The 25,123-nt window shown below is 50.2% G+C and overlaps 1 protein-coding gene across 1 annotated transcript; it reads left to right on the top strand.

Moving 5' to 3' along the window:
- The first annotated feature begins 321 nt into the window (after window positions 1-321).
- GPR143 (G protein-coupled receptor 143) lies at window positions 322-25,095 on the top strand. Its single transcript, XM_057538036.1, has 9 exons — window positions 322-656; window positions 3,742-3,851; window positions 4,806-4,900; window positions 10,532-10,624; window positions 13,084-13,193; window positions 14,739-14,847; window positions 16,251-16,368; window positions 17,548-17,791; window positions 24,667-25,095. The coding sequence occupies exons 1-9, from the start codon at window positions 389-391 to the stop codon at window positions 24,759-24,761; spliced, it is 1,242 nt and encodes a 413-aa protein (XP_057394019.1). The 5' UTR covers window positions 322-388; the 3' UTR covers window positions 24,762-25,095.
- Window positions 25,096-25,123: the final 28 nt, after the last annotated feature.

Raw genomic sequence — 25,123 nt, 5'->3', positions numbered from 1 at the left:
AGAAGACACGGCGGTGTCCGGGGGGCGGTGAGGGGGGGGGGCTCTGGATTCTGGAGAATTAACAACGCCCCACGCCTCCCCCTGGGAAGGCCTTGGTGAACGGGGAGAGAGCTGACTTCCCCGCCCCGGCGCGCTCCTTCCCCCGCCCCCCTCCACCCCCCGACCAAGCATCACCCTCGTGAGGCCTCGTGGCGTCGGCAGAGGCGCGAGGCCCTCAGCGAGCCTGGCGCCTTGACTGCCAGCGCGGGGGATCGGGCGGGGGCTGCGGAGAGGCCCGGGGCACATGACGCCCCCCCCTCCTCCTCCCCCGCCAAGGGCCGGCCCAGCACATGACCCGGGCGGGCCGGCGGGGTCCCGGCAGACCCGAGCCGCGTCCCCAGCACGGACCATGGCCTCCCCGCGCCTGGGGACCTTCTGCTGCGCCACGCGGGACGCCGCCACGCAGCTGATGCTGAGCTTCCAGCCGCGGGCCTTCCACGCGCTGTGCCTGGGCAGCGGCGCGCTGCACCTGGCGCTCGGCCTCCTGCGGCTGCTGCCCGGGCGCCGGCCCGCGGGCCCCGGGCTCCCCTCGGCCTCCCCGCCGGCCGCGGCCCGCGCCCCGGCCTCCGCCCGCATCCTGCGCGCCGCCGCCGCCTGCGACCTGCTCGGCTGCCTGGGTGAGGGCGCGCCCGCGGGTGGGGACCCGTCCGCGCGGCCCGCAGGTCGCTCCCGGCCGGGGGCGAGGATGAGCGCGCGCCACCCCCACCCCACCCCCCCGCCTGGGACCCGGTCGCCGCGCGGGTAAGGACGCCCGGTCCACGGGTGGGAGGGCCGAGCCGGGGGCGGCTCCCCGGGGACCGGACTGGACGGCCAGGGGACTCTGCGATGCAAGATGGTCGGTAAAAGTTCCTTCGCGGGACCGTTGTTTTTTTTAAACAGTTTGATGTATTTGTTACTGCACTTACTAGGGAAACTTTAGACGGTGCTGTGAAGGAAAACCCAGAAAATACAATGCATCCCTAATTGTACCACTAGTGAGAGAATAACGGTTAATATTTCGTGCGCGTGCACACACACACACAGAGAATCGTTTCCAAAATGATTTAGCAGAATCAGGAAGAAACCCATATATATATTACAATTTTATTTACTTACTTGTTTATTTATCTATCTATTTAAGTTTGGGTTTTATACCACAGGTGGGCAAACTTGCAGCCTCTAGGCCAAATCCTGCCTGCTGCCTCTTATCTATGGCCCAGGAACTAAGAAAGTTTTTACATTTTAAAGTGTTTTTAGAAAAATCTGAAGAAGAAGACTATTTCTGACATGTAAATATTCCATGAAATGCAAACGTCAGCGTCCGTAAGTGGAGTCTTATGGGATACAGCCATGCCCTGCACTTGTGCACTGTTTGGGGGCATCTTGGCCTTACAAGGGCAGAAGTGAGTGCTGAACAGAGAAACTATGGCCCATAGAGCCTAAGATATCTTCTCTCTGGCCCTTTACAGAAACTTTGCCCCCTGCTTTCAACTCTAGCATGGTACATTTTACAAACCTCTGTGCTAGATACTGCCAAGCATTTTAACTTTTTTATTTTGGAAAATTTTTAACATATGCAAATGTAGAGAGACTGTGTAATGAACTCCCTGTACCCATCACCTAGCTTCATCTATACCCCATCCCCGTATCCCACTCTCCGCTGGATTAATTTGAAGCAGATTCCAGAATTTATACCATTTCACCCACACAAATCTCAATATATAGCTGTAGAAGATAAGAATTTTTAAAAAACATATATATATCACACAGATATCATTATCACCCCAAAATAATGAAAACCAGTTCCTTAATATCACTGGTGTATGTTCAGGTGTCTCATAAATGCTATTTTACAATTGGTTTGTTCGAATCAGGATCCAAATACTGTCCATGTTTTGCAGTCGGGTGACAGGTGCTGGCATTTTGGAATTGTATTTTTCAGTCATGTTTGCTCTTGAAGGAAAGGCTGCTGGTGATATTTGAAGTGCCTTCCACCGCTCTGCCGTGAGGGGGTGGCAGCAGCTTCTGGGGCACCTTGAGTGCTTAATTGGGCACAGGTGGCTGTGTGTCCCAGGGCCTGGTTCTCCTGTTCCTGGTTGTGTGATTGGAGACACTCAAGAATCCTGGCTTCAGATAAATGCTATGGAACCTCTAGTCACTTTCTTAGACTCGAGGAGTAACACAGGAAGCTATAGGGATAAAATCAATTTGGTGCAAGACAATTAAATAAAAAATTGGTTTTCTTCCTGATTCTGCTAAAGCATTTTGGAAAAGCATCTTAATAATAATCTAGTTTCTATAACTTGAATATCTGAAAATAGAGCTGCACCCAAACATCTTTTGAGGGTCAGCAAAATAATATTTGTATATCCTTTGGCCTTTAGAAGGAAGGTGCATGACATTGCGGGCAAATGAGCCGAAGCAGGAATCAGGGGAAGGCTTGGTGACCAGACCTCCTCCCTGAAAAATAAGAAATACAGATGCCTATCTCACGGGGTGGTTTTTTTCCCCCAGTTTTTTTTTTTTAATATCTTTTTTTTTTTTTTTTTGCCACACCGTGCAGCTTGCAGGATCTCAGTTCCCTGACCAGGGATTGAACCCAGGCCACGGCAGTGAAAGCACAGAATCCTAACCACTAGGCCACCAAGGAACTCCCTCCCCAGTTTTACTGAGATATAATTGACATACAGCACTGTATAAGTTTAAGGTGTACAGCATAATAACTTAACATTTATCATGAAATGATTACCACAACAGGTTTAGTAAATATCCATCACCTCATATAGATACAAAAAAAAAAAAAAGTGTTTATCGAGCTCAAAGCAGAGCTCTGTACTGAAAACGACAAAGCACTATACGGAAGCAAAGCATTATTTTTGTTATCTGTGCTTAAGAATGAGAAGCTGTATCTTAGGCTTTTAGTATTCATAGTCTCCCTTTAGCGGTATATGACACAGTGTATATTTGGTAGCATGTGATATGGTGTATATTTTTGTGTGTGAAATACACACACTACACTAGAGTGTAACCCTGTACTGCTCACAGGTCCCCTTGACCAGTGCGTTGCATAGTGAATGCTTAAACAACAGCTATCTATCGACTTAGCTAACAAAGACACTAACATATGCCTTAGGTGTGTATACTGTGTTGAGGAGAATTAGATATTTGGGTCAGATAGCAAGGAAAACTCACAAATAATAAATGTCAAAAGTAGATTATCAAGAGCTAATTTGTGAAAATCTTAAATGTATTTTTTTTTAAAGAATGAAAGAACTATCTTTTTAAACTTCAGGATGTGCTTTTTCAATCATTGTTCTTTATGTGAGGGCTAGTTAACTTGGACATTAAAAATATAGCCAAAAATATAGATTGTTATTCACGTAATCACTCCTGGGCGCCAAATAAACAAACAGACAGCATTAGGAACAGCACCGTGGCTAATGGTGGTTGAAGTCGAAATCAAAGTGCCTGGGATTGCTCCACTACCATAATAATTATTTCCTGAGTCTTATTTTTTTCTCTGTCTCTCTGCACACACCAGCGTGTGTTTCTTTCCTCCCTGTCTCCCTCACATCTTTCTCTTTCCCTTCCTATCTATCTGTCTATCTGCCTACCTATCCATCCATCCATCCATCCGTCCATCCATCATTTTTACAGAGTCAACAAGTCACCTTTAGATTTGCATTAGGAGCAGATACAAAGCATCACCTGATTCTCCCTTAGGTATCACAGTCCGGTCTATGGTGTGGTTAGGGTTCCCGAGTTTCGTGGACGGCATCTCAGCCGTGAACGGGACAGACGTGTGGCCCGCCACCTTTTGCATGGGGAGTGCGGTAAGTGTACCTTCCCTGGCCTCCCCCTTCCCCCACCTTTGCCCCGCTTCCTTACGCTGTGTCCTCAAAGTGTGGTCCCACCCCTCCCGCCAGCCCACCGTAACTTTTAGAAATGCACGTGCTCAGAGCCCTCACCCCACTGACCAGGGACCCGGGGGTGCGGGCCGTCTGTGATTTAACAAACCCTCCAGGAGCCTCTGACCCACACTCCAGTTTTAGAACCACTGTGCTAGTATGTTCCCCATCCCCACCCTTAAACACACATTCAATCCTTACCTTAGATCCAGCCACAATCAAAACCAGCTGGCCAAAAAAAGAGAAAAAAAGAAAAAAAATGTTATCGATTTAATGGATGTATTTACTTAACAAAATATATATTGAAATATAGCAATTTGTTCATCCGTATTGCTCTGTCCGCCAAGTTAACACTCCAGTGAATGACCTCAGAGGACACTGATGCCCTGTTGACCCCGCCATCTGTGCCAGAACTGTCATCATCTCTCCCTTCCTCCCCTCTGCTGCTTCCCGGCTGCATCCCGATGGAGGCTCCGTCTTAGTATATAGATCTCATGCTGCTTCTAACGTACAGAGACCCCCCCTTCCTTCTACTGGGAAGGTCCTTCCTGCCCATCCTCCTTGGTCCTCAGCAAAAGGGCTTCTCATTCAAATACCTTCATGCCAGGCCAAGCTGCACACCTGAGCCCTTTACCTCCCTGACTACAAGTGTAGCACAAGGCAGGGCTCGCTGGACCCGGTGCAGCTGAGCAGACAGGGCACCCAGGCACACGCCCGTCCCAGGCCACATCCTAGCCTGGGTTTCCAAGCCTCTCTGGAGGGCTTTCATGTGCTGCCCCGTGACGTCAGAGGAAGTGGGCGTCTGCCAGCTCATTTCACGGACGGGGCGGTCTGGAACCCACGTGCAGCAGCTTTGATGCCGGCTCTTCCTGATTACAGATGTGGATACAGCTGCTGTACAGCGCCTGCTTCTGGTGGCTGTTTTGCTATGCGGTCGATGCCTACCTGGTGATCCGGAGATCGGCGGGACTGAGGTATTCAGAGCAAGCCCTCTGGCTTCTGCCCTAGTTTGTTGCCTGAGGGAAGGTTGGAGACACCGCTGAGCGCTCCATCTCTGTACGGCAGACCCAGCTGATCAGAACCTTTCAGCTGACCCCTCCACCGCGAAACATCTGTGCCAGCTCATTTTTATAAAAGGCTGAAGGCACAATCGAAATATCGAGGATTTCTCCGGGTGCCCCCTACCAAGAAAAAAACTGAGGATTTTAAAACCCTGAAAGCAGTATTTCAATAAATTAAATATTTGGCACAGGACAAAGACTTAAAAAAAAAAAAGAATTGGCATGAAAATAAAAAATTCTGATGGTATCTAAAGGTTTAGGAAAAAAGTTCTTAGACGTATGTATTGATACAGTACGCTAAATACGGAGCCCAAGAGTTCTGGAGCTGCCAGGGGCTGCCTGGGAGGAACCCAGGAAGGGTTAGTGCCTCGGTCCTGGTGGGTTCAAATTCCTGCCCCGTCACTGACTAGCTGTGTGACTGTTGGCAAGTTGCTGAACCTCTCTGGACTTCCGTTTTCTCGGCTGTAAAACAGTACCCACCTCAGGAGGTTCCTGGGAACAGTCAAGGTGATAGTACCCGTGGATGGTTATGGAGGGAGCCTGGCACATAGCAGGTGCTCAGTAACTGGGAGCTGGGGTGGAGCTGGGATGTGCACGTTATGGAGGAGACAGAAACACAGAGAACCTGCCTGCCAAAGAGAAGCAGGAGGGCACGGAGGGTGTCCTGGTCTCCTGGCTCTGGGCCCAGGAAGGATGTGACCCCGACCAAGTTCGTGGTCCACTTCCATTACGTCCCCTTTGCACGCAGCCCTTGTTTGCTTTTTTTCTTTTTAAATAGCTTTATAAAGTTCATCTGTTTAAATGTATAAAATCCATTGTTTGGGAGCATATTCACAGAATTGTGCAACCATAACCATTATTTGGTTTTATGACGTGTTTTTCATCCCCCAAATCTCTGTACTGGTTACTAGTCATTCCCCATTCTTCCCTCTCCCGCAGCTCCTGGTAACTTCACATCTACTGTCTGTCTCTGGATTTGCCTGTTCTGGACAGTTCCTGTAAATGGAATCATACAATATGTGGCGTTTTGTATCTGGCTGGTTAAACTTGGCCTGTTATTTTCAAGGTTTATCCATATTGTGGCATGTATCAGTACTTCATTCCTGTGTGTTGCTGAATAATATTCCATTGTTTTGCTATCTGCATTTTACCCGTTTATCAGTCACTGGACTTTTAGGTTGTTTCCGTTGTTTTGACTGTTAGGAATAATGCTGCAATGAATATTTGTACGCAGGTGTTTGTGTGGACATATGTTTTTGCCATATACTTATGGGTATACACCTTGGAGTGGAATTCCTGGGTCATATAGTAACTCTGTATAACCTTATAAGGCACTGCTGAACTGCTTTCCAAAGACTGTACCATTTTACCTTTGCACCAGCAATGTTTAATGGTTCCAGTTTCTCCACATCCTTGATAACAACACTTGTTTTCTGTGTGTTTGTTTGGTTTTTTAAGATTTTAGCCATCCTACTGTGTGTGAAGTGGCATCTCGTTGTGGTTTTGATTTCCCTGATGACTAATGATGTTTAGCATCTTCTCATGTGCTTATTGGCCATTTCTTTGTACTTTCTTTGGAGAAATAGCTCTTCACTTCCTTTTTCCAGTTTTTAATTGGGCTGTTTGTCTTTTTATTATTGAGTTATAGGAGTTCTTTATATATTCTGGATATGAGTACCTCATTAGATATATGATTTACAAATATCTTCTCTCATTCAGCAGGTTGTCTTTTCACTTACTTGATGGTATCTTTTGAAGCATAAAAGTTTTTAATTTTGATGAAATCCAGTTTTTCTGTTTTTTTCTCTTATTTCTTGTGCGTTTGCTGTCATCTAAGAAACCATTGCCTAACCCGAGGTCACAAGGATTTATACCTTTGTTTCCTTCTAAGAGTTTTATAGTTTGAACAATTTTATTTAGATCTTTGAATTAATTTTTGTGTGGAGGTGAGGATAGGTCCGCCTTTATTCTTTTGTAGGTGGATATCCAGTTGCCCCAGCACCACTGGTTGAATAAATTCACTTTTAAAACCAACGTGAGTAACCAAATAAAGACCATATTAAGGCTATAGACTACACTGGGCAATCTTAGTGAATCACCACTCTAAAATCCTTGGTATTCCTTATGTATATCACATCATCATTCACTTTGTCTCTCTGGCCTGAAATTTAGTACTTGCTTCATTTTTGGGTTTCTTTCTTCTACCTTTTTGCCTTAGTTCCCAAGCTCTTACACATCTGTACAAAACCGAGGTATACTTGATTGTGAAAATTCTGTAGGGGAGATAGTTAAGGTTAAAGGCTGCCAACCAGGTATATCAGTGAGAATTAGTTTTGGCTACATAAAACAGTAGTGACTTAAGATAGGAATTTCTCTTTCACGCTAAAAGAGGCCAGAGGTGGGCAATCTAGGGCTCTTATGATGGAAATCAGGGACCCAAGCTCCTTCTCTCTTTCTGCTCCACCATTCTATTATGTGACTTCCATACTCAAGGTATCATGGCCCAGAATAGCTGCTGGAGCTCCAGTCATCACATCAGCATTCCAGAAAACAGGAAGGAGGTAGGGGGCAATGCAAAAGGGGCCTGTTGTCCCCTGAGCCAGATCCCTTTAAGCAGGGAGCTGTTTTAAGCAGGCCTGTTGTCCATGGGAGTTTTACACAACAATAACGTTTTCATGTTATTGGCCAGAACTTAGTTTTCTGGCCATACTTAGCTGTAAGAGGAGGTAGGAAATATAGTTGGTTATCCAAGCGTGCTGCTGCTCTGCGTGACATCCAGGTTCTGTTACTGAGGAAAAAAGGGAGAATGACTTTGCGTAGGCAGCGAGCAGCATGAGGAGACCTTGTCCCTGACGCTGAGTGCGAGTGTGATGGTTCCCTCACTCAGTTTGGGAGGGATCGGAGCTATGACACAATTACAGGTCTCACAGACCACCAGTTGTGGAGATAAGAGGAACCTTGGAGCACTGAACAGAAGCTAGAAGAGTATGTCTCCTGCTGTCATAGGAAATGCACCTCCACCCATGAGGGACTGGAGTTGGACAGGGCTGTGTGACAGCTCTCTGGACCTGGAGGACAGACAGAGCCCTCAGAAGCCAGGACAGGCAATCAGGAAGCCCTCCTCACACCCTGGCGGGTGTTTGGAATTCATCTTGGAGCTTGGCGTTAGGATGGGCAGAAGTCTGCGATGTGCAGGGGCTAGAGGACGCCAGGCTTCCAGGGACCCGCCCATCAAACAGGCGGCCGCCCTCCAGGGATGCCAAACGTCCAGATGCGTCCCAAGGGCAAGAGCCAGGGCAGGGTTCCAGGGCTAGGAAGACCGCCGGGAGCGAAGTGGGCTCTCCCGTCAAAGAGGAGCGGGCACACAGCAGAGAAACAAGACGGGCGCTCTGTAGCCACGGAGACACAGCCCCGCCCTCGTGCCTAGCAGAAGTCACGCTTCCCGGGGTGAGGTCGCTGAGGGGCCGGCCCTGGGGGTTTAGAGCCAGAGCTGAGCGTGTGGGTCCAGAAGCCTCCGGAGCCCCTCTCTGAATCGCCAGCTTGTTTCCAGAGCCGAGGGCGGAGTGGATTCTGTAGGTGGCAATGAAGAGCCTGCAGCTGGTGGAGAGGGGTCCCGAGGAATTCCCAGGCAGGGGCCAGACTTCTCCGGTATGGCTGGATTAAACTCCACATTCCCTTCTAGATCCTTCCAGCATTTAGCTGTTTCCTTTGGCGCGGGAGAATTTTCCCTAAGAAATGTCATTAAGGCAGATTGAAAGTTAACATGTAAACGGCCTCTTGGGCTCCAGGTGCGGGAGACGCACGTTTTAACCACGCCGGCAGGCACCTGAGATCCCGGGAGCAGCTCTGCTTGCCCTAAGAAAAGGAGAGTGTGAGAGCAAAGAGGGTCTGGGGGGGGGACCTTCGCGAGCCTGCACGTGAAAGCTGGCTTGCCGTCACAAAAAGGGACGAGGGTCTTCAGCCGGGGCTGCTCCCGATCGATCCATCGCGGCCACATGGGTGTGGCTTTCTGGCTGTATCGGTTATTGACGCGGCCGCCGCCTGGGTCCCGCGGCCCGGGTCTGACTTCCTCCCCTCGCGGGCATTTGGGGCCGGTGGGGGTGGGGTGGAACCGAGGGCCGGGCTTTGAGGAGCGCGAGCTGGCCTTGCCCTCCCACCCAGGAGATGACACCAGCGGCTTCCTGCAGCCCAGGCTTGGCGTCTGGAACGCAGATGCCACCCCACCACAGCCCAGCCCCTGCACAAAGCTGCTCCTTAGTTTCCTGAGTGTCCTGCAAGGCCTGTGACTTCTGGGCAGGACAGACCCCCACGCGCTCCCGAAGCCGGACGGGCAGGGAAGGGCTGCTCCAGAACCAGCAGCGCCAGGGGAGGCGAAGGTGCAGCCGCGTCCGCGCGGCCGCCCAGTGGGCCAGCTGTGCCGTGGTTCCTCCCTGAAGCATGCCCTTCTGGGCCATCTCTTTTCCCTCCTGTCTCCTTGTAGAAGGGCGCCCTTCACCCCATCCCTGACCGCGCCCTTTGTCCCCACGGCGGATCCGCAGGGTTAAAGTCCTGATGGGCCAGGGGTTGCACTCTCTGCCAGGCGTCTGGCAGAGGGTTTTTTGTGGTTTTTTAAAAATGTATTTTATTTATTTATTTTTGGCTGCGTTGGGTCTTCGTTGCTGCACGGGGGCTTTCTCTAGTTGCAGCGAGCAGGGGCTGCTCTTCTTTGTGGTGCGTGGGCTTCTCATTGCGGTGGCTTCTCTTGTGGCGGAGCACTGGCTCTAGGCGCACGGGCTTCAGTAGTTGTGGCACGCGGGCTCAGTAGTTGTGGCTCACGGGCTCAGTAGTTGTGGCGCACAGGCTTAGCTGCTCGGCGGCATGTGGGATCTTCCCGGACCAGGGCTCGAACCCGTGTCCCCTGCATTGGCAGGTGAATTCTTAACCACTGTGCCACCAGGGAAGTCCCCTCCTCTCAATCTTGAAAGCCTTAGGTTGAGGGAAAGAAGCCAGACGCAGAAGGCCACGTCGTGTATGATTCCCCTTAGATGAAATGTCCAGAATAGGCAAATCCATAGGACAGATGGTAGATGAGTGGTTGCCAGGGCTGGGGGCACAAGCATGATGTGGAAAGACCACTGAATGGGTCCGGGTTTCCTTTTGGGGGGATGAACATGTTTTGGAACTGGATAGAGGTGGTGCTTGCACGGCATTGTAAGATGTCCTAAATGCCGCTGAGTTGCTCATTTTAAAATGGTGAGTTTGATGTTATATGAATTTCACCTCAATCAGAGGAAAAATAAAAACCTCACAGGCAAAATCAGGCAGCTGTTTGCCAAGGGTTTGCTCTGTGTGCATCTTCCTGCCGCTCGCGGAGCTCGGGGCTTGCTCAGCGCTGGACCTCAGGCATCGCCGCCCCTCTGCTCCTTCCTCCCCCAGTACCATCCTGCTCCTTCCTCCCCCGGTACCATCCTGCTCCTTCCTCCCCCGGTACCATCCTGCTCCTTCCTCCCCCGGTACCATCCTGCTCCTTCCTCCCCCGGTACCATCCTGCTCCTTCCTCCCCAGTACCATCCTGCTCTACCACATGATGGCCTGGGGCCTGGCCGCGCTGCTCTGCGTAGAAGGAGCATTCATGCTGTACTACCCTTCCGTGGCCAGGTAAGCCGGGGCTCCCAGCAAGCCCGCTCCCCCAACGCCTGCACCCCCCCGCCTCTCTTGCAGGAGACGCCCGGGCGCTGACCGCGAGCGGGCGGGCAGGCCAGCGTCCTGGATCCGTGCAGCTGAGAGCACAGTGGGTGGCACCTTGAGTCAGCGCCCCTGCCTCTGCCTGTCCCGTGCGTGTGGGTCGGGGCTGTGCGCGGTGTGGATGCAGAGCTGGGGGCACGGCTCCTGCGTACCAGCCTGTGTGCCAGCCTCCAGGCCTGTCCCCCTCCAGACGGACGCAGCCTTCCCCTGCCCACTGTTTAGTTTTCATTCTTCAAACCGGCTTCCTCTGGGCGAGCAGGTGAGCTGAACATCCCAAGAATGAGTCGGAGATGGCTGGAAGACACAAAGGGTCGCTCGCTCTTGACGAGCTTATTTTAAGCCTCTGCTGTCTGCGCTTTCTCACCTCTCCATCCTGTGCTGTTCTGAACACAGACGCTGGGCGATGTGTGGCCTCTGAAATTGTCTCAGGCATTTCTTCAAGTTTAAAATCCCATCCGTGCAACCATTTGTAAAGACTCAAGGTCCCTCCAAGGATATACACTCTAATTTTCCATGGAAAACTGAAAAACAGAGGTTGGACATTGTCTCTTTGTCTGTGATTTCAGGACGGTGTACACCCGGGATCAGCACAGCACAGCCCTCAGGACAGATCCGGCCCTCTGCCTGCTTTTGTAAATAAAGCTTTATTCGCACACAGCCGTGCCCATTTGTGTATGTATGGTCTATGGCCGCTTTACACATTAGAGCTGAGTAGTTTTGACAGAGGCTGTGAGGGTTCTGAAGGCTAAAATATTGACTATCTGCTCCTTTACAGAAAAAGTTTGCTGACCTGTGGTGTAGACCGTTTCTGCCCCTTCTTTTTCGATTTCTTGTAGCCACTCACTCAGATGTCTCCACGTTGGTGTTGCTTTGTTGACAGTGACTACTCCCAGGCCTCTGTGTAGAACCCTCCAAACAGCCCACTCTCCCCAGGAACCCGAAAAGGACAAATACAGAGTTAGCAGCTGTTGCAGAGGGATGCACTTAATTGGAAAGGGAGTTTTTATCTCTGGCCTCCACCTGTGGGATCCTGGGGACGTTGCATCTGAGCGTGAGCGAGCCATTGCTGCAGGGCACTCAGGAGCGCCAAGGTGCCCCGCGGTCTCCACGAGGCCGCCCCCCTGAAGCATCTCCATCCTTCCTTATATCCATCCTCAGAGCCCACGACGACCCAGAGCCCTTGGCGCTCTGCAGGCTCCCACCCTCTTTCATTTGTTCCTAACGTTCAGCACGGGCATCCGAATCTCATCTCTTCCTCCTCTTGTTTCCCTTTCTCCCCTCAAGCCCTTCCAGACCACAGTTTAGCTTTCACAGCTGAAGAGGAAAGCTTCTGTTAAAAAGAAGGTAGCAACACAACATTGTAAGTCAACCATACTCCAATAAAATATGGCTTTCAGGGTAAAAACCAAAACACACAAACAAAAAAACAAAAAGAAGGCACCATCCTCAGGTGGTATTGTCATCCTTAAGGCAACAAAGATGGGCACTGCATTTTTCTTACCTGTTTTCATGCATTTTCAGCCACTCTCCCCTCTGGTGTAAGTACTTCACACATATGAAAACGAGAACACTAGCATTTTTCTCGTTCCACCTTCCGTGGCCACAGGAGCTGTTCCCTCCTCTGCTTTTCCACCCCGTCTGGGGTCGGGCCTGGGCAACACCCCCTTTGCTTTGGATTCTCTCCTCCTCTTTGCCATTTTCCTCTACACTATGTGTTTGTTAACTGATAGCCCCGACCTTGGTAACATACCTGTGTGTGGCACTCCACCGTGTCCTGTGGCGACAGATGATTCTCAAGACCCATCAGTAGAAATCCTGGTCCTTCTCCCTGAAAAGAACCAGTGAAATGATTATCTGTCACCATGAGAACAGATATTCTGTGCAGCATGAGGCTTGGGTATTTTGAGTTGGTCGAGGACAGAGCTTGGATCTTATTCGTGATGTCAGCCAGGCTTAGCACGTATGTAGAGAGTGCTGAAAACCCAGCTGGTTCATAGAATGCCTTTGTCTTGTTTGAAAGACAAGTGGGGGGAGACCCACTTGTTTGAGAGACCCAGCGGGGGAGTTGGGGGGCGGGAATCCACCACCCCAGAGAGCCTTTTCCTCTCTTCACCTTTTCCCAGCAGGGAACTTTAAAAGCTCCCTGATTTACGAGACAAGCAGAACCATGATGAATCCTCCTTTTTCTTCTGTGATTTATCACTTGTCCGCAGACGTGAGACATGAGTCAGGTTTCCTTCGGGCAGAGTCAGAAGTCGATCTGTGTCTTTCCCTCTTCGATCTGGTCCTCTTATCTCGACTTCCAGATAAGTCGGCGTATCTCAGGCAAAGCCCCGTTTTCTCCCGAGAACGACCCGGCTTTCCTCCCTCAGGTGTGAGAGGGGTCCGGAGCATGCCATCCCCCACTACGTCACCACGTACTTGCCTCTGCTGCTCGTCCTCGTGGCCAACCCCATCCTCTTCCGAAAGACAGTGACTGCAGGTAAACCACGGGGAAGTTCTCTGGGGGCCGGGCCATGGCTACGGCCCCAGGCCACGGGCTCTGATCATTGTCTGGGACCACGGACCTCGTTTGTCATCCTCCAGAGAGGAGCAGAATACAGCTGGGGAAAGTGAGGGGGTTTAATAAACGAGAGGGAGCGAGCCTACTCATTGATGGGCTGTACGAGTTCTTGGCCAACGCCTGCCAGCTCAAAGCCGGGACCAGGGGGCTTTTCACTTCTGTCTGGGCTCATCCTGAGTCTGCCATTGGCGTGCCCCGGAGGACCCGAGTGGCCTTGGAAAACTGCGGAGGGGAGACGGGAGCAGGAAAGGAAAGGGCAGCCTAGGGGAAGGGACGGATGTGGACTGAGCCGTCCTGGGAGCCTGGGCCCTCCCGTGATGTCTGGGCCTGTGTCTTCTCCCACTTGGGCAGTAAACAGGAAGGAGAGCACAGGAAGTGAGTCAAATGCATCAGGAAGAACTGGGTGAGAGGGATCTTGTGAGTCAGCGGAATGCACTGGACAGACCTCCGGGCCAAGGCAGGGGACCTGCATTCCAGCCCCCATCCCATCCTCAAGGAAGCGTCCCCTGGGGCAAGTCTCCAGGCCCCTCATGCCGCCCTGTGGGTCCCTCACGGGCAGAATGAGAAGAAAGAAACACACCTTAACAGAAAGGTCACTTGAGGATCAGCTGTGGATTGTAGAACTTTAACCCAAGTGAAGTGCTCTACCACTAGGGAGAGAAAAATCGCTGCAGCTCTTTGGATCTCTCTTTGCATATCTGCATTTAAAACTAGTGTGCTGTACACCTGAAACTAACACAACATTGTAAATCAACTATACGCCAATAAAAATTAAAAACAAAACACCCCTCCCCCCATAAAACTAGTCTATTAAATATAGCTTTTTGTTTTTTTAACAAAATTGCATTAAAAAATAGTGATTTGATTACATCAAACAAATGAAAAAGACTGGAAAGAAATACACTAAGATGCTAACAACGGTTGTCTCTGGGTGAACTATGGGTTATCAATTCTTTCCTAAAACTTTTTTATATTTTCCAACTTGTCTGCAAGGATAAATGTCAAATCTTTCAACAATTTAAAATAGTGAGCATGCATTATTTTTATAGTAAAAAATATAAACCGTAAACAAATATGGTTCCCGAACTAGTAAAATCCAGATAAAACCCAGAGTGTAGTTAACAGCACTGTACCAGTGTTGATTTCTTCATGGTGACCAATGTGACTGTGGTTGTGTAAGATGTTAACTCTGGGGACAGCTGGGTGTCGGGAACTCTCGGTACTGTCTTTGCAAATCTTGTGTAAATCTAAAGTGATTTCATAGTAAACGTTTAAAAACTCTATATTCCCGTGCGTCTCCGCGAAGTCCCAGGTGGAGGTGGTGAGGAAAGCATGGCCGGGTCTTGCTGGGCTTCACGCGCTCCTGGCTGTGCTGCTGAGCTCCCATCTGCTTTACTGCCCTTCCTTTGCACGCGGGAAACGTAAATAATGAAATTACGTGCTGTTCCCCTCTGCTCTTCACAGTGGCCTCTTTACTGAAAGGAAGACAAGGAGTTTACACGGAGAACGAGAGGCGGATGGGAGACGTGATCAAGACCCGATTTTTCAAAATAATGCTGGTTTTCATTATTTGGTAACCTTTCTTCTTTTTTTAAAACTCTCGCTGGGAAAGGAAATGCAAACCGCCTGTCATTTGCTTTTCCAAGTGTGACCTGAAAGTTCCAAAGGGAAGCGTCTTTGGAGAGGAAATTTTTAAAACTTGTGCTAGGTGCCTTTGGAGGAAATGCTTGTGAGACAGGAAGGCAAGTCTACCATCCATGAACTTCTGGAAAGATATTCACATCTACTCAAACTATATAAAAAGCCCTAAGAACGAAAAGTCCCGAGTTTAGTTTTGATGCATCCCAACCATATGCCTCCGGAGTTTTGTCCCATTGCTGGGGTTAGCATTCAAATCAAGTGCCTTCTAAATCCACCCATTTGCAGCAGTCTTATTTTTTTTTTTTTTTTTTTGCCGCACAGCATGTGGGATCTTAGTTCCCCGACCAGGGATCGAACCCGCACATCCTGTAGTGGAAGCGTGGAGTCCTAACCATTGGACCACCAGGGAAGTCCTTGCATCAGTCTTGACACCAGGATTCCTGTATCTGACAAGATAATAGGGCAAGGGCCCATCTTTAGTGTTGTGACTCACTGCTCAGGCAAGAAGGGTAGAGAGTGGGACTTCCCCGGCGGTCCAGTGGTTAGCACTCCACGCTTCCACTGCAGAGGACATGGGTTCCATCCCTGGTTGGGGAGCTAAGATCCCACAAGCTGCGTGGCACAGCCAAAAAAATAAAAATAATAAAAAAAAAAGAAGGGTAGAGAGCAATCTTCCTGTCCTCAACTGTCCACCCACCCCCCATTTCCCCCAAACCCCCCGCCACAGGTGTCGTGCCCCAGCGTTTCACGTGGGTGTGCTGGGCATAGACCTGTAACCAATGCAAAAATCGACTGGAATCAGGAAACACTTTGCTGTGGTGAAGCAATGCTTCGCAAGACAGCGCACGCCTTTGTGGGGTTAATAATTGATCTGACGTGGGGAGGTTTGTTTGGACAGTCTCCTGCGACAGACGTAAATTAGCTCCCTCTAAAAATACACTGAGCTTGTGGTTTCAAACGTCACCTCCCTGCCAACAATAACCTCAAAAAATTCAAACATAAAATGTCAAGATTTGTTTTGGTCTCCATCAAAACATTAGCTTACTCTTCAGAGGAAGGATGAACTCTGGGTTATTTGACGTGTGCTAGAACCTTCCACCTGATGTGGTGTTGAGTGCGACCATGGGAAGGATCTGTTGGTCTCTGCTTTGGGCTGAGAGGGGTGGCATCTCTTACGTCAGATTCTTGCTGTGCTGCGTCCTCCTTGCTGCTAAGCAGGCACTGCCCTCGCCCCAGGACTTCTAGGTCTCGGCAGGCATGGTCCCTGGCCCCCAGCGTTAAAAATGAATTATGTCACATGTTCTCTTCACCTGTGGGCCGTTTTCTTTCTAACAGTTGGGTGTCGAATATCATCAATGAAAGCCTTTTATTCTATCTTGAAATGCAACCAGATATCAGTGGAGCCTCTTTGAGACAGGTCAGAAATGCAGCCAAGACCACGTGGTTCATGATGGTAGGTCCATCTTAATTTAAAATGTTCTTCCTAAAGAAAAAAAAAAAAAAAAGGGATAAAACCACTCAGAAGTATGATCTATATGTTATTTAAATATGCAGGGAGTTGAATAGGTTCCTGGGATGCTTACATCTGGCCTTGGTCCACGAGCTAGCTATTTTCATTCAGTGTTGGGATCATTATTAAATGGATATGACTCTGGTAAATCAACTTGGCAAGTGAATCAAACCTTCCAGGCAGATTTAAAATATCAGGGAATTTCTCTTGAAGAAATGTTTCAGACTGAAAAATACCATAGGGATGTAGGTATTGCTTATAACATTATCCGTAATTATAAAGCATTATAGATAACCCACATTGTTTTAAACAAAAGGGAATGGTTAAGTTAATGATGGTCTTTGATCTTGAGGAATGTTCTGCCGATGTTGAAGATGACAATGTAAAAAAATGACAATTGTGAAATCTAGTGTTAAGTGAAAAACGCAAGATCTAAAAATTATACTGATTTCAACTACCTAGTAACACGTGTATGCAAAAATATTGGCGAGAAATACACAAAATCATAATAAGGTGGAAAGAGCATGGGTAGTTTCCCTCAATGTTTTCATTATACTGCATTTCCAAGTACAAAAATCCATACGCGAGCTGTTAGTGGAGATACACGGAGCCCTACACAGAATTAAAATTTACGTTGCTTCAGAGTCGGGGGAAAGCTGATTCAGGAGAATAAGACCAGCATTAGCTGCCTCCACCCCTGCCTGTGCTGTGGTCACGTGCAGGGACCACACGCAAGCAAAGTTTCCTAGACTGTTAGGCTCAGGCGCCTTTGTGCGCTCACATCCTGCCAGGGGCGCGAGGGGCAGGGCCCCGAGTCCCTGGGGGAGAGCGCGGCCATGGGCCAGAGGTGACACAGCCCTGCTGGGCCGCCCAGGGCCTCCCCTCTCCCGCCCCCCGCCTCTGGTCTGACTCAGCTCCTCTCCCCACCCCACCTCCTCTGTCTTCAGGCACCTTTGAGGGCCCAGCACCTCCAGCCAACCTCTGTCTCGCCCTACACCAGCCAGTGGGGCAGGTTGCAGTGAGGCCAGCCCAGCGGGCCCCGAGTCACCCTGGGACCACCCAGTGCTCTGATTCCCACCGTCCCACCCTGACTCACCCCTGTCTCTCTGTCCTCCCTGCCAGGGGATACTGAATCCAGCCCAAGGGTTCCTGCTGTCCCTGGCCTTCCACGGCTGGACAGGCTGCCGGCCGGCTTTTCGGGCTCCCAGGAAGGAGATCCAGTGGGAATCGATGAGCACGTCGGCCGCCGAGCGGGGTCCCCCGTCCCCGAAGGGCTCCCGTGAGGCCCGGGAAAGCCGCGCTGCCGGGAAGGAGGTGCGGGCCGGCGGACACACTTCCGACGAGGCCTTGAGCCTGCTGTCTGAAGGTAAGAGCCCCTCCACCAAGGCGGGCAGACAGCGGGGCCCCTGGCTCCCCTGGAAATGCTTTATAAACGGCGAGGTGGCTGGTGCATAGGATCTGTCCTGATGTCTGGAACCTGCTTCAAGGCGAGAATGGAAAGTGACAATGTTAGTCTTGCATCTCCTCCTCCTCCTCTCCTTTTACTATCATAGTGGTACCTTTCCTCTGGTTATTAAGCACCGTAGCCTTGTAATAATTATAACTGGCTCCACCCTGGGCTGGATGGCATTTTGAATATGAGATAAATTGCCACTTCAAACCCGTCGCGAGCGTTTGCTGTAAGACAATGAATGGTACAACCTGACCTCTGTAGCTTTTACTTGCAGCTTGGTTTGTCCACCTCATTCGGGGACATTTAAGATAACACGCTGGTCGTCCGGTCCTGGCTCTTCTGATCTGTCCTTTTCACTTCAACACTGTGGTCCTCAGATTGGTCCTCTTTTTAAGCTCCTGTTTAATCTGATTTGGGGTTATGTCTATTAGCCCAGCTGATAAGGAGGAAGAAAGTATCAGTTCAAGGCCCAAATAATGTTTCTCTAAAGATTGCCATCTACTAAAGTTATTACATACATTTTATATTATATATTCATGCATACTATTTATATAAATAAACCTATTATATGTACTTTTCATTAAACATACTGTAACCTTATAATTTATCATTTGCTCTGCATTCTGAATTTACTATTACAAAAAGCTCATTTATATTCTAATCAAGATTGGTAATGAGAGAGAATAATCGCTAGACCTATGATCCTTATTCCTTACTAAATCTCAGGGACTGTCATGGTTATGATAGCTGATTAATTTTACTGTCCCTGGTCTATGCAGATCTTTATTCCCTTGAAAGATTCTTCTTGAGCAGACATTTTGCTGTTAGCATTGAGTAACAAGACTAGAAATTCTTTACAAGAAGCAGACACATGTTTGCAGCACCTCCTCTGGGGATCAGGGGGTTGATTCCCACAAATGCTGCTTGGGGAGGAGGCCACCCCACGCCCTCCTTCTGTCCCCACTGAGGCCCTGAAGCCCCTCCCTCTACCCACTTTATTACACTGGGGCTGGTTGAAAACGCTTTTAACCAGAATGCATCACTCTGCGGCCCATGTACCGTCTTGCACTCATGCTTGACCACTGCACGTGGTAAGGGCCCAATAGTCGTTTGTAATAATTATGTTAAATTACACATTTTTGATGGGAAATTAGTTCTAAAAGGCCTAAGAGTAATTAATTATAAGATGTAAAGACTTCTTAGACATAAGATTTAAAGAATTCTTAGTAACATAAGAGTTGGGGTACTATGTCAAATATATCTCAAAAGAGCTGGGGAAAAAAAGAGCTGAGATCTTCTTAACCATTTTTTTTAGTAAGACTTTGTAATGAGTAGGCACTTTCTTTGCATAAAAGCAACATTTGTCAAGCTTGCTAGAAGCAAGGTGGCACATGGCCTCAGTATAAGGAATGGACTTGCTACGCAGGAGCCATGATCATAACCTCCAGGAAGGGCTCGTGGCTTCTGGGCACAGGACTGTCCATCTGGGCCTCCTCCAAGTGAGCTGAGGACTAGCCCTTCCTGCAAATCTCACTTAGTATTTCTTGACCTCTAATAGGGTGCGAACAACAGTGATTTTCATAAGATTAAATAGATCTTTGTGCTATGTGCTTAAATAGTGCTGGGACACAGAGGGCATTCCATAAATGCTAACTCTAGTAAGCATACATAAGTCCCATTACATATTCATAACCTGAGCGGAGACATGGAGCAAATGTTGGCGAGATATAGAATGAAAGAGTCCATGAAAATTTCCAATCTGCGTTTAAAGTGTGAAGGCAGAGCAATCTGGGCTAACGATGTGGATACACGTCAGGAAGCAAGCCCGGGGCAGAATGATCCCCACGCGGGAGACTCCTGTTCTTATACCACAGGCTGTATACGCTGCTGCCAGAACCCTCAGGAAACGGCAGCCTAATGTCTACAGTGGTAATCTTGGAAATGAGATACGGCTGGCTTGGTCTTGGGCTGTTTCCTTTCTCCTCCTTTCCAGCCACTTTGCTTTTAGTCTCTTTAGTAAAGGTAGGGAGCTACTCATAATACAGAAGTACGTGTGGGAGAAAAGCCCAGAGATACAAACTCGAAGCAGTAAATACAATTAGGCTTCTCCCTGTTTGCATTGGTTAAGGTGAAGCTTGACTGGTTTATCATATCCTTAAGCCTCTATCTACTACTTTAGGATTCACTTCGAGGCCAACAGGCTTACACTGAGCCTCCGATAGGAAGTATCTGACGTGGCGTCTGGCACTTACTAGGTACTTGACATAAGTCAACTGAGTTTGAACAAATATTCATTGAGCCTCTGCAATATGGTCAACAGCATTTTAGCTGAGGGGCGGGGGCGGTGTGTGTGGATTGTGAGTGTCCCTGGGAAGTGTCATGTAGGAAACTTGCAAGTATCAGTTAAGTAAAGACGATACTATATTTTATTCTAAAAAGTCTGACGCGTTAAAGGGACACAGAAAAGGCAGGGCCTCCATGGGTGTTGGCACATGGGTGAGGGTTTCTGGAGGAGGTCATGTTCAGGCTGGGTCTTGCACCGCAGACTGCAATGGGAGAGGGGGAAGCCCGGAGGACACCCTGTGTGGAGACTCAGGGCAGAATGTCTGCACGTTGTTCAGGGGTGGCCACAGCGTGGGGTTTGTGGGAAGCTGGAGAGGCAGGTCGGGAACAGATAACGAAGGGTTTTTACGGATTCTGCTAAGGAGTTTGCATTTTATCTAGTGGCCAGCGTGAGGCCAGTTTGCATTTTATCTAGTGGCCAGCGCGAGGCCAGTTAAGGTTTTTAAGTGGAGAGATGCACTCAGATTTGCTTGTAGGACTAGCCTAGTGAATGGATGTGGGAGAGTTGATTGGATGATCATGCTTCGTGGCCATGGCAACAGCTAACATTGAGGGGATCTCTGTGTAATTCTCTATGACAACTTCGTTCAAAATCGCATCTTTATGAAGAATCGGAATTTCCCTTGGGACTAAAAGTCAAGAAAAAAGGGTACTTCTCACAAATAAGCAAAAACCTGGTTGGTTTTTATCTGGTGAGCACCAGAAAACCTTAAAATATTATTTCCTCTGTCCATGAGCTTTACGAAGCGTAGTGTCTGATCTCTGGCCCTTCTTTAACAGGGACACTTTGTGTTCACAACGGAAAAGTTCAGGATCTGATGGATACTTTAACCTTATCATTGCCTTCAAGGGTTGGGGGGTGTGTTTCTCAGGAGATCTGCTCCCCTAGCCTTCAACGTCACCCTGGACCAGGTTTCCCCCAAGCCCCGCCCACCGGCAGGGGGCACGGCTCCGGTGGCAGGGCGGGGCGACAGTGGAGCTGGGGCTGTTGTCACAAAGGGGGCGTGTCTTCGGCAGAGGCCTGGAGGGGAGGGGCGTTGACGAGAACAGGCCTTCCCTTGCTGTGGCAAAGCAGAGGGGCGTGGCCACAGGGATAGGGGTGTGGCTTGGACAAGATGGACCACAGAGTATAAGGATTGCGTCAGTGGGGTAGGGCCGAGACGCGGGGCATGTGGGGAGGCAAAGAAGGCTGTCGTTAGAAGAGAGCACGTGTAGTGTGTCCACAGGTAGGAAGCTTGCGGCCTCTGCAGAACAGTGGATGGAAGTGAGGGGGCGTAACTGTATGTCTCTCTCGCACGTCTTTTCTCTCCCCCCAGGTGTCTTTCCCACGATTCCCTGTCTCGCTCACAATACCCTAGTTCTTGCACCATTCCCTCTCACCCACATTGCCCCTTCTCTCCCCTAATCCCTCGTTGTTCCCACAATTCTCCATCCTCTCCCACAACCCCTTGCTTTTCTCACAGTTCTGTGTTTCTCCCACAGCCCCCTATTGCTCCCGCAATTCTCTTTCCACAATTTCCCATTTTCTGCCACAATCCTGGATTCTTCATGGTTTCTCACAAACCTGTTGTCTTCTACAGTTGCTTTTGCTACCGCGTTCCACCGCTCCCCCAATTCTTTTTCTCGGAGAGATTTCTGTTCTCCAGCGTAATTCCTTCTCTCTGACAATTGCCCGTCATCTGCCACAGTTCTCTCTCTCGCAATGCCTCTCTTCCACAACGGCCAGTCTGCCCCACAGTACTCTTTCCCCCGTAATCCTCTGTTCTGCCTGGCAATTCCGTATCTCCTGCCCCCCACCACGTTTCTGCCGTTTCCCACAGTACTCTTTCTCCCACCGTTGCGTCTCCCCCACATCTCTTTATCCTCCATCACAGTTTCACACCTCCCCAAATTGCCTGTTCGCTCCCGCACTTCCCCCTTACCGTCCCCATTTCTCTGTTCTGTCTCATACACCCCATTCTTTGTCTGTGACTCTCTCTGCCGTCACTGGCCCCTCCACGTAACACCAGGTGGCGCCATGGGTCGTGTTTGCCAGGGGAGCGTGGGAGGGAACACGCCCCAGGGCCTCCAGCTCTGTCGGGCTGGCTGCACCCAGCTGAACACCTTGAAGGGGACGCAGGCCCAGGGGTTGCACGCTCTCCATGGCTCGTGCTCCTAACCACCTGGTTGGGTTTCTGATCTAGCGCCTCGAGGCTTTAAGGGATCCAAGAACAACAGCTGAGGGCACCGGAGGCATCCACTATGCCTCCCAAATGTCAGGTCTGCGTGGAGCCGGGACGTTCTCGAGAACCTGCCTGGGCTTGCAAGGCTCCCTGACGGGAGTTGCGAGGAAGGCGCTCGGCCCTTGGGCACTGGGAGGTCGCTGGCAGCTGCGTTTCCTGCACGCACACTCAGATGTGCACACGCACCGATAGAGAGTTAGTCCCTCACCCCCACCACCATGGCCTCTTTGGATTTGCTTCTCAGAGACTTTAAGACCAGACGAGGAAACCCATGGAAAAGCAGGCCTGCTGGAAAGCCCAGCTGCAAGCAGCCGGCCAACTCGGTGCAGGCGGGGCTGGGGGCCAGGGGCGTGGGGCAGGTGGGTGGGTGTGTGTGTGTGTGTGTGTGTGTGTGTGTGTGTGTGTGTGTGTGTGTGTGTGTGTGTGTGTGTGTGTGTGTGTATTCAGCGGCGGCGCTGGCATCTGACGCTCAGTGTTGTCGTGACACACAGGGGTCTCCTCCGTGGAGCCCCGGGGGACGGGCAAGGAAGCAGGAACTCTGAAAAAGGGGGCAGAATATGTCCCAAGTGTCAGGTCACGGGCCAGACCTTGATCACGAGCCCCCGTGTGACCCTCCAACCCAGAGGCTTTTTGAAAAGACCACAGAAATCGCACACAAGTTCCCATGAGCCCAGGACGCGCTCAGGAACGGCGAGCGACGCCGAGAGAAGCGAGCCTTCGGGAAGCGCCGGTGAACCCCTCCGGCTGGCGGGCGGTTCCAGAAGCGGAAGTGGCTTCCCCAGGCGTTTCCAAGCCCGCAGCGTGCTGACGGCCTCTCCTTTTTCCCCTAAGTGTCCTCTAAAACTCGGCGTGTGGCTCTTCTTACTCCGGGCTTGTTACTGCTGGGTTTTATACGTTAGTCTCCATCAGTCCTCTGAGGTGCCTGTGCCGTGTCCCACGGGTGTCAAGGCGGTGACCCCACGGTATTTAGCCATTCAACGTTAGCTTATCGTGCCGGGGGTGGTTGAGGCACTACAGATACCGTGGTGACTAGGGTGGACAAATGCGCTGTCCACTAAGACTCTCCATATAATTATATAATAATTATTATAGCAGCATTTGTGAATGAAAGTCACAAAGAACTGTATAATATTCAAGGCAGTGAGAAGTGCTGCGAAGAAGAACACGTCAAGAGGGGGCAGGAGAGTGGTTTTAGATGGGCGTCCCAGACACCTCCTTGAGGAGGAGGTAACATTTGAGTTAGACCTGAATGCGGTGTGGGAGTGAGCCATGAGAAAATCTGGAGCGCTTTGCAGGCAGAAAAAGAGATGTGCAAAGGCCCTGGGGCAGCACTGAGCTTGGACGTAAGAGAAGCATGTGCCTGAAGGTTGTGAGTGAACAGAGGGACATGAAGGGAGGAGGCTGCAGCCGTCAGCGGGGCCTCTCGGTGGAGGGAGTTGGGATTTGGAGATGTTCCTGAAGGGCAGTCACCTGCCCCATGCACAGCTGAAAAGGCCACCCTCCTCTGCGTCTTCCTTCGCTGTATTCCTGACACACACACCCTAGAACCTGGCATCCAGCAGGCAAGCCTGGATATTTGTGGAGTGATAGCCGTAGAAAGAACAATTCTGACATCTGTTGCAAAGATCTCCCACACCTTCTAAAGGAAGGCGTGTTGTTGGGATGATTAAACAGACCTCCAGGATTACTCTTTTGGCTGGAGTGATGTTTGCTTTCATTCTACTGATTGTTACCTACGTCCCTCCTCTTAAGTTTTAGTAAGAGGAGTCCTTGGGGCACCTCGTGGCATTGAGAGCAGGTGGCCGGGCGACCCCAGAGTGCTGTTGCCCCCGAGTGACCCCTGGGGCAGCTGTGCCCACCGTCACCACAGTGCACCGAGGTCTCGGGCCCCTTAGACAGCGTGTCCCAGGGCTCCGCAACTCCCCCGTGTCAACAGTCTGTTTCCTTTTGGGCTGCAGCATCCACAGGGTTTGGCTGAGATGCGGTGAGCTGCCCAGTGGGGAAGTTTGGAGGAAGGGAGGCGGGGGTGGACCTCCCTTCAGGGAGGTCGTACATCAGCTGCCCCAGATGATTCTGTAGGATTTTTGTCCTTTGGAATGATTTAACCACGTGCAGGTGAAAGTATCATGTAATTTTCTTTTTAAAATACAGACGGTTGTGAAGCTTGTGAAAGACGTTCTCGGACACAGACACCGTCACGTGACAGTCTTTTTTCCTCTCCAGGTTCTGATGCCAGCACAATTGAAATCCATGTTGCAAGTGTGTCCCGCAACGGAAAGGAGACTGAGTCTGTTCCAAAAGCCCAGGGAGACCTGTGAGAGAACGAGACAGAGGTCCAGACCCCGTCTCCCTCCGACTCCACGTTTCTCATCCCTTAGGACTGTGTTCTCGCCTGCATCAGCGCAGTGCAGGGTGTAGCATCCCCCCAGATCTCACTCCCATCACCACGTTAGCGTATTCCCCAGGACCCTCTTTGTGGTAGGAGGGATGATCCGTGAGCCTGCGCTTGGGGATGGCAGGGGGAGTCCTTCGAGATCAGACACTCTGCAGCTTCTCCAGACTCTCCACTGACATTAGTTTTTCTGATCTGGCTGTAATGTTAAATGCCAGATGCAGGTCCTTGGAAAAGTTAATAAAAGTAGCTGTGTCCGAGCTCCCAGCCTGACGTGGATTCTGTCTG

This window comes from Balaenoptera acutorostrata, chromosome X (assembly GCF_949987535.1).
Source record: "Balaenoptera acutorostrata chromosome X, mBalAcu1.1, whole genome shotgun sequence".
In the NCBI taxonomy this organism is placed as follows: domain Eukaryota; kingdom Metazoa; phylum Chordata; class Mammalia; order Artiodactyla; family Balaenopteridae; genus Balaenoptera; species Balaenoptera acutorostrata.
The sequence above is the reverse complement of the archived record's forward strand: the minus strand, read 5'-3'. Positions and strand labels throughout refer to the sequence as shown.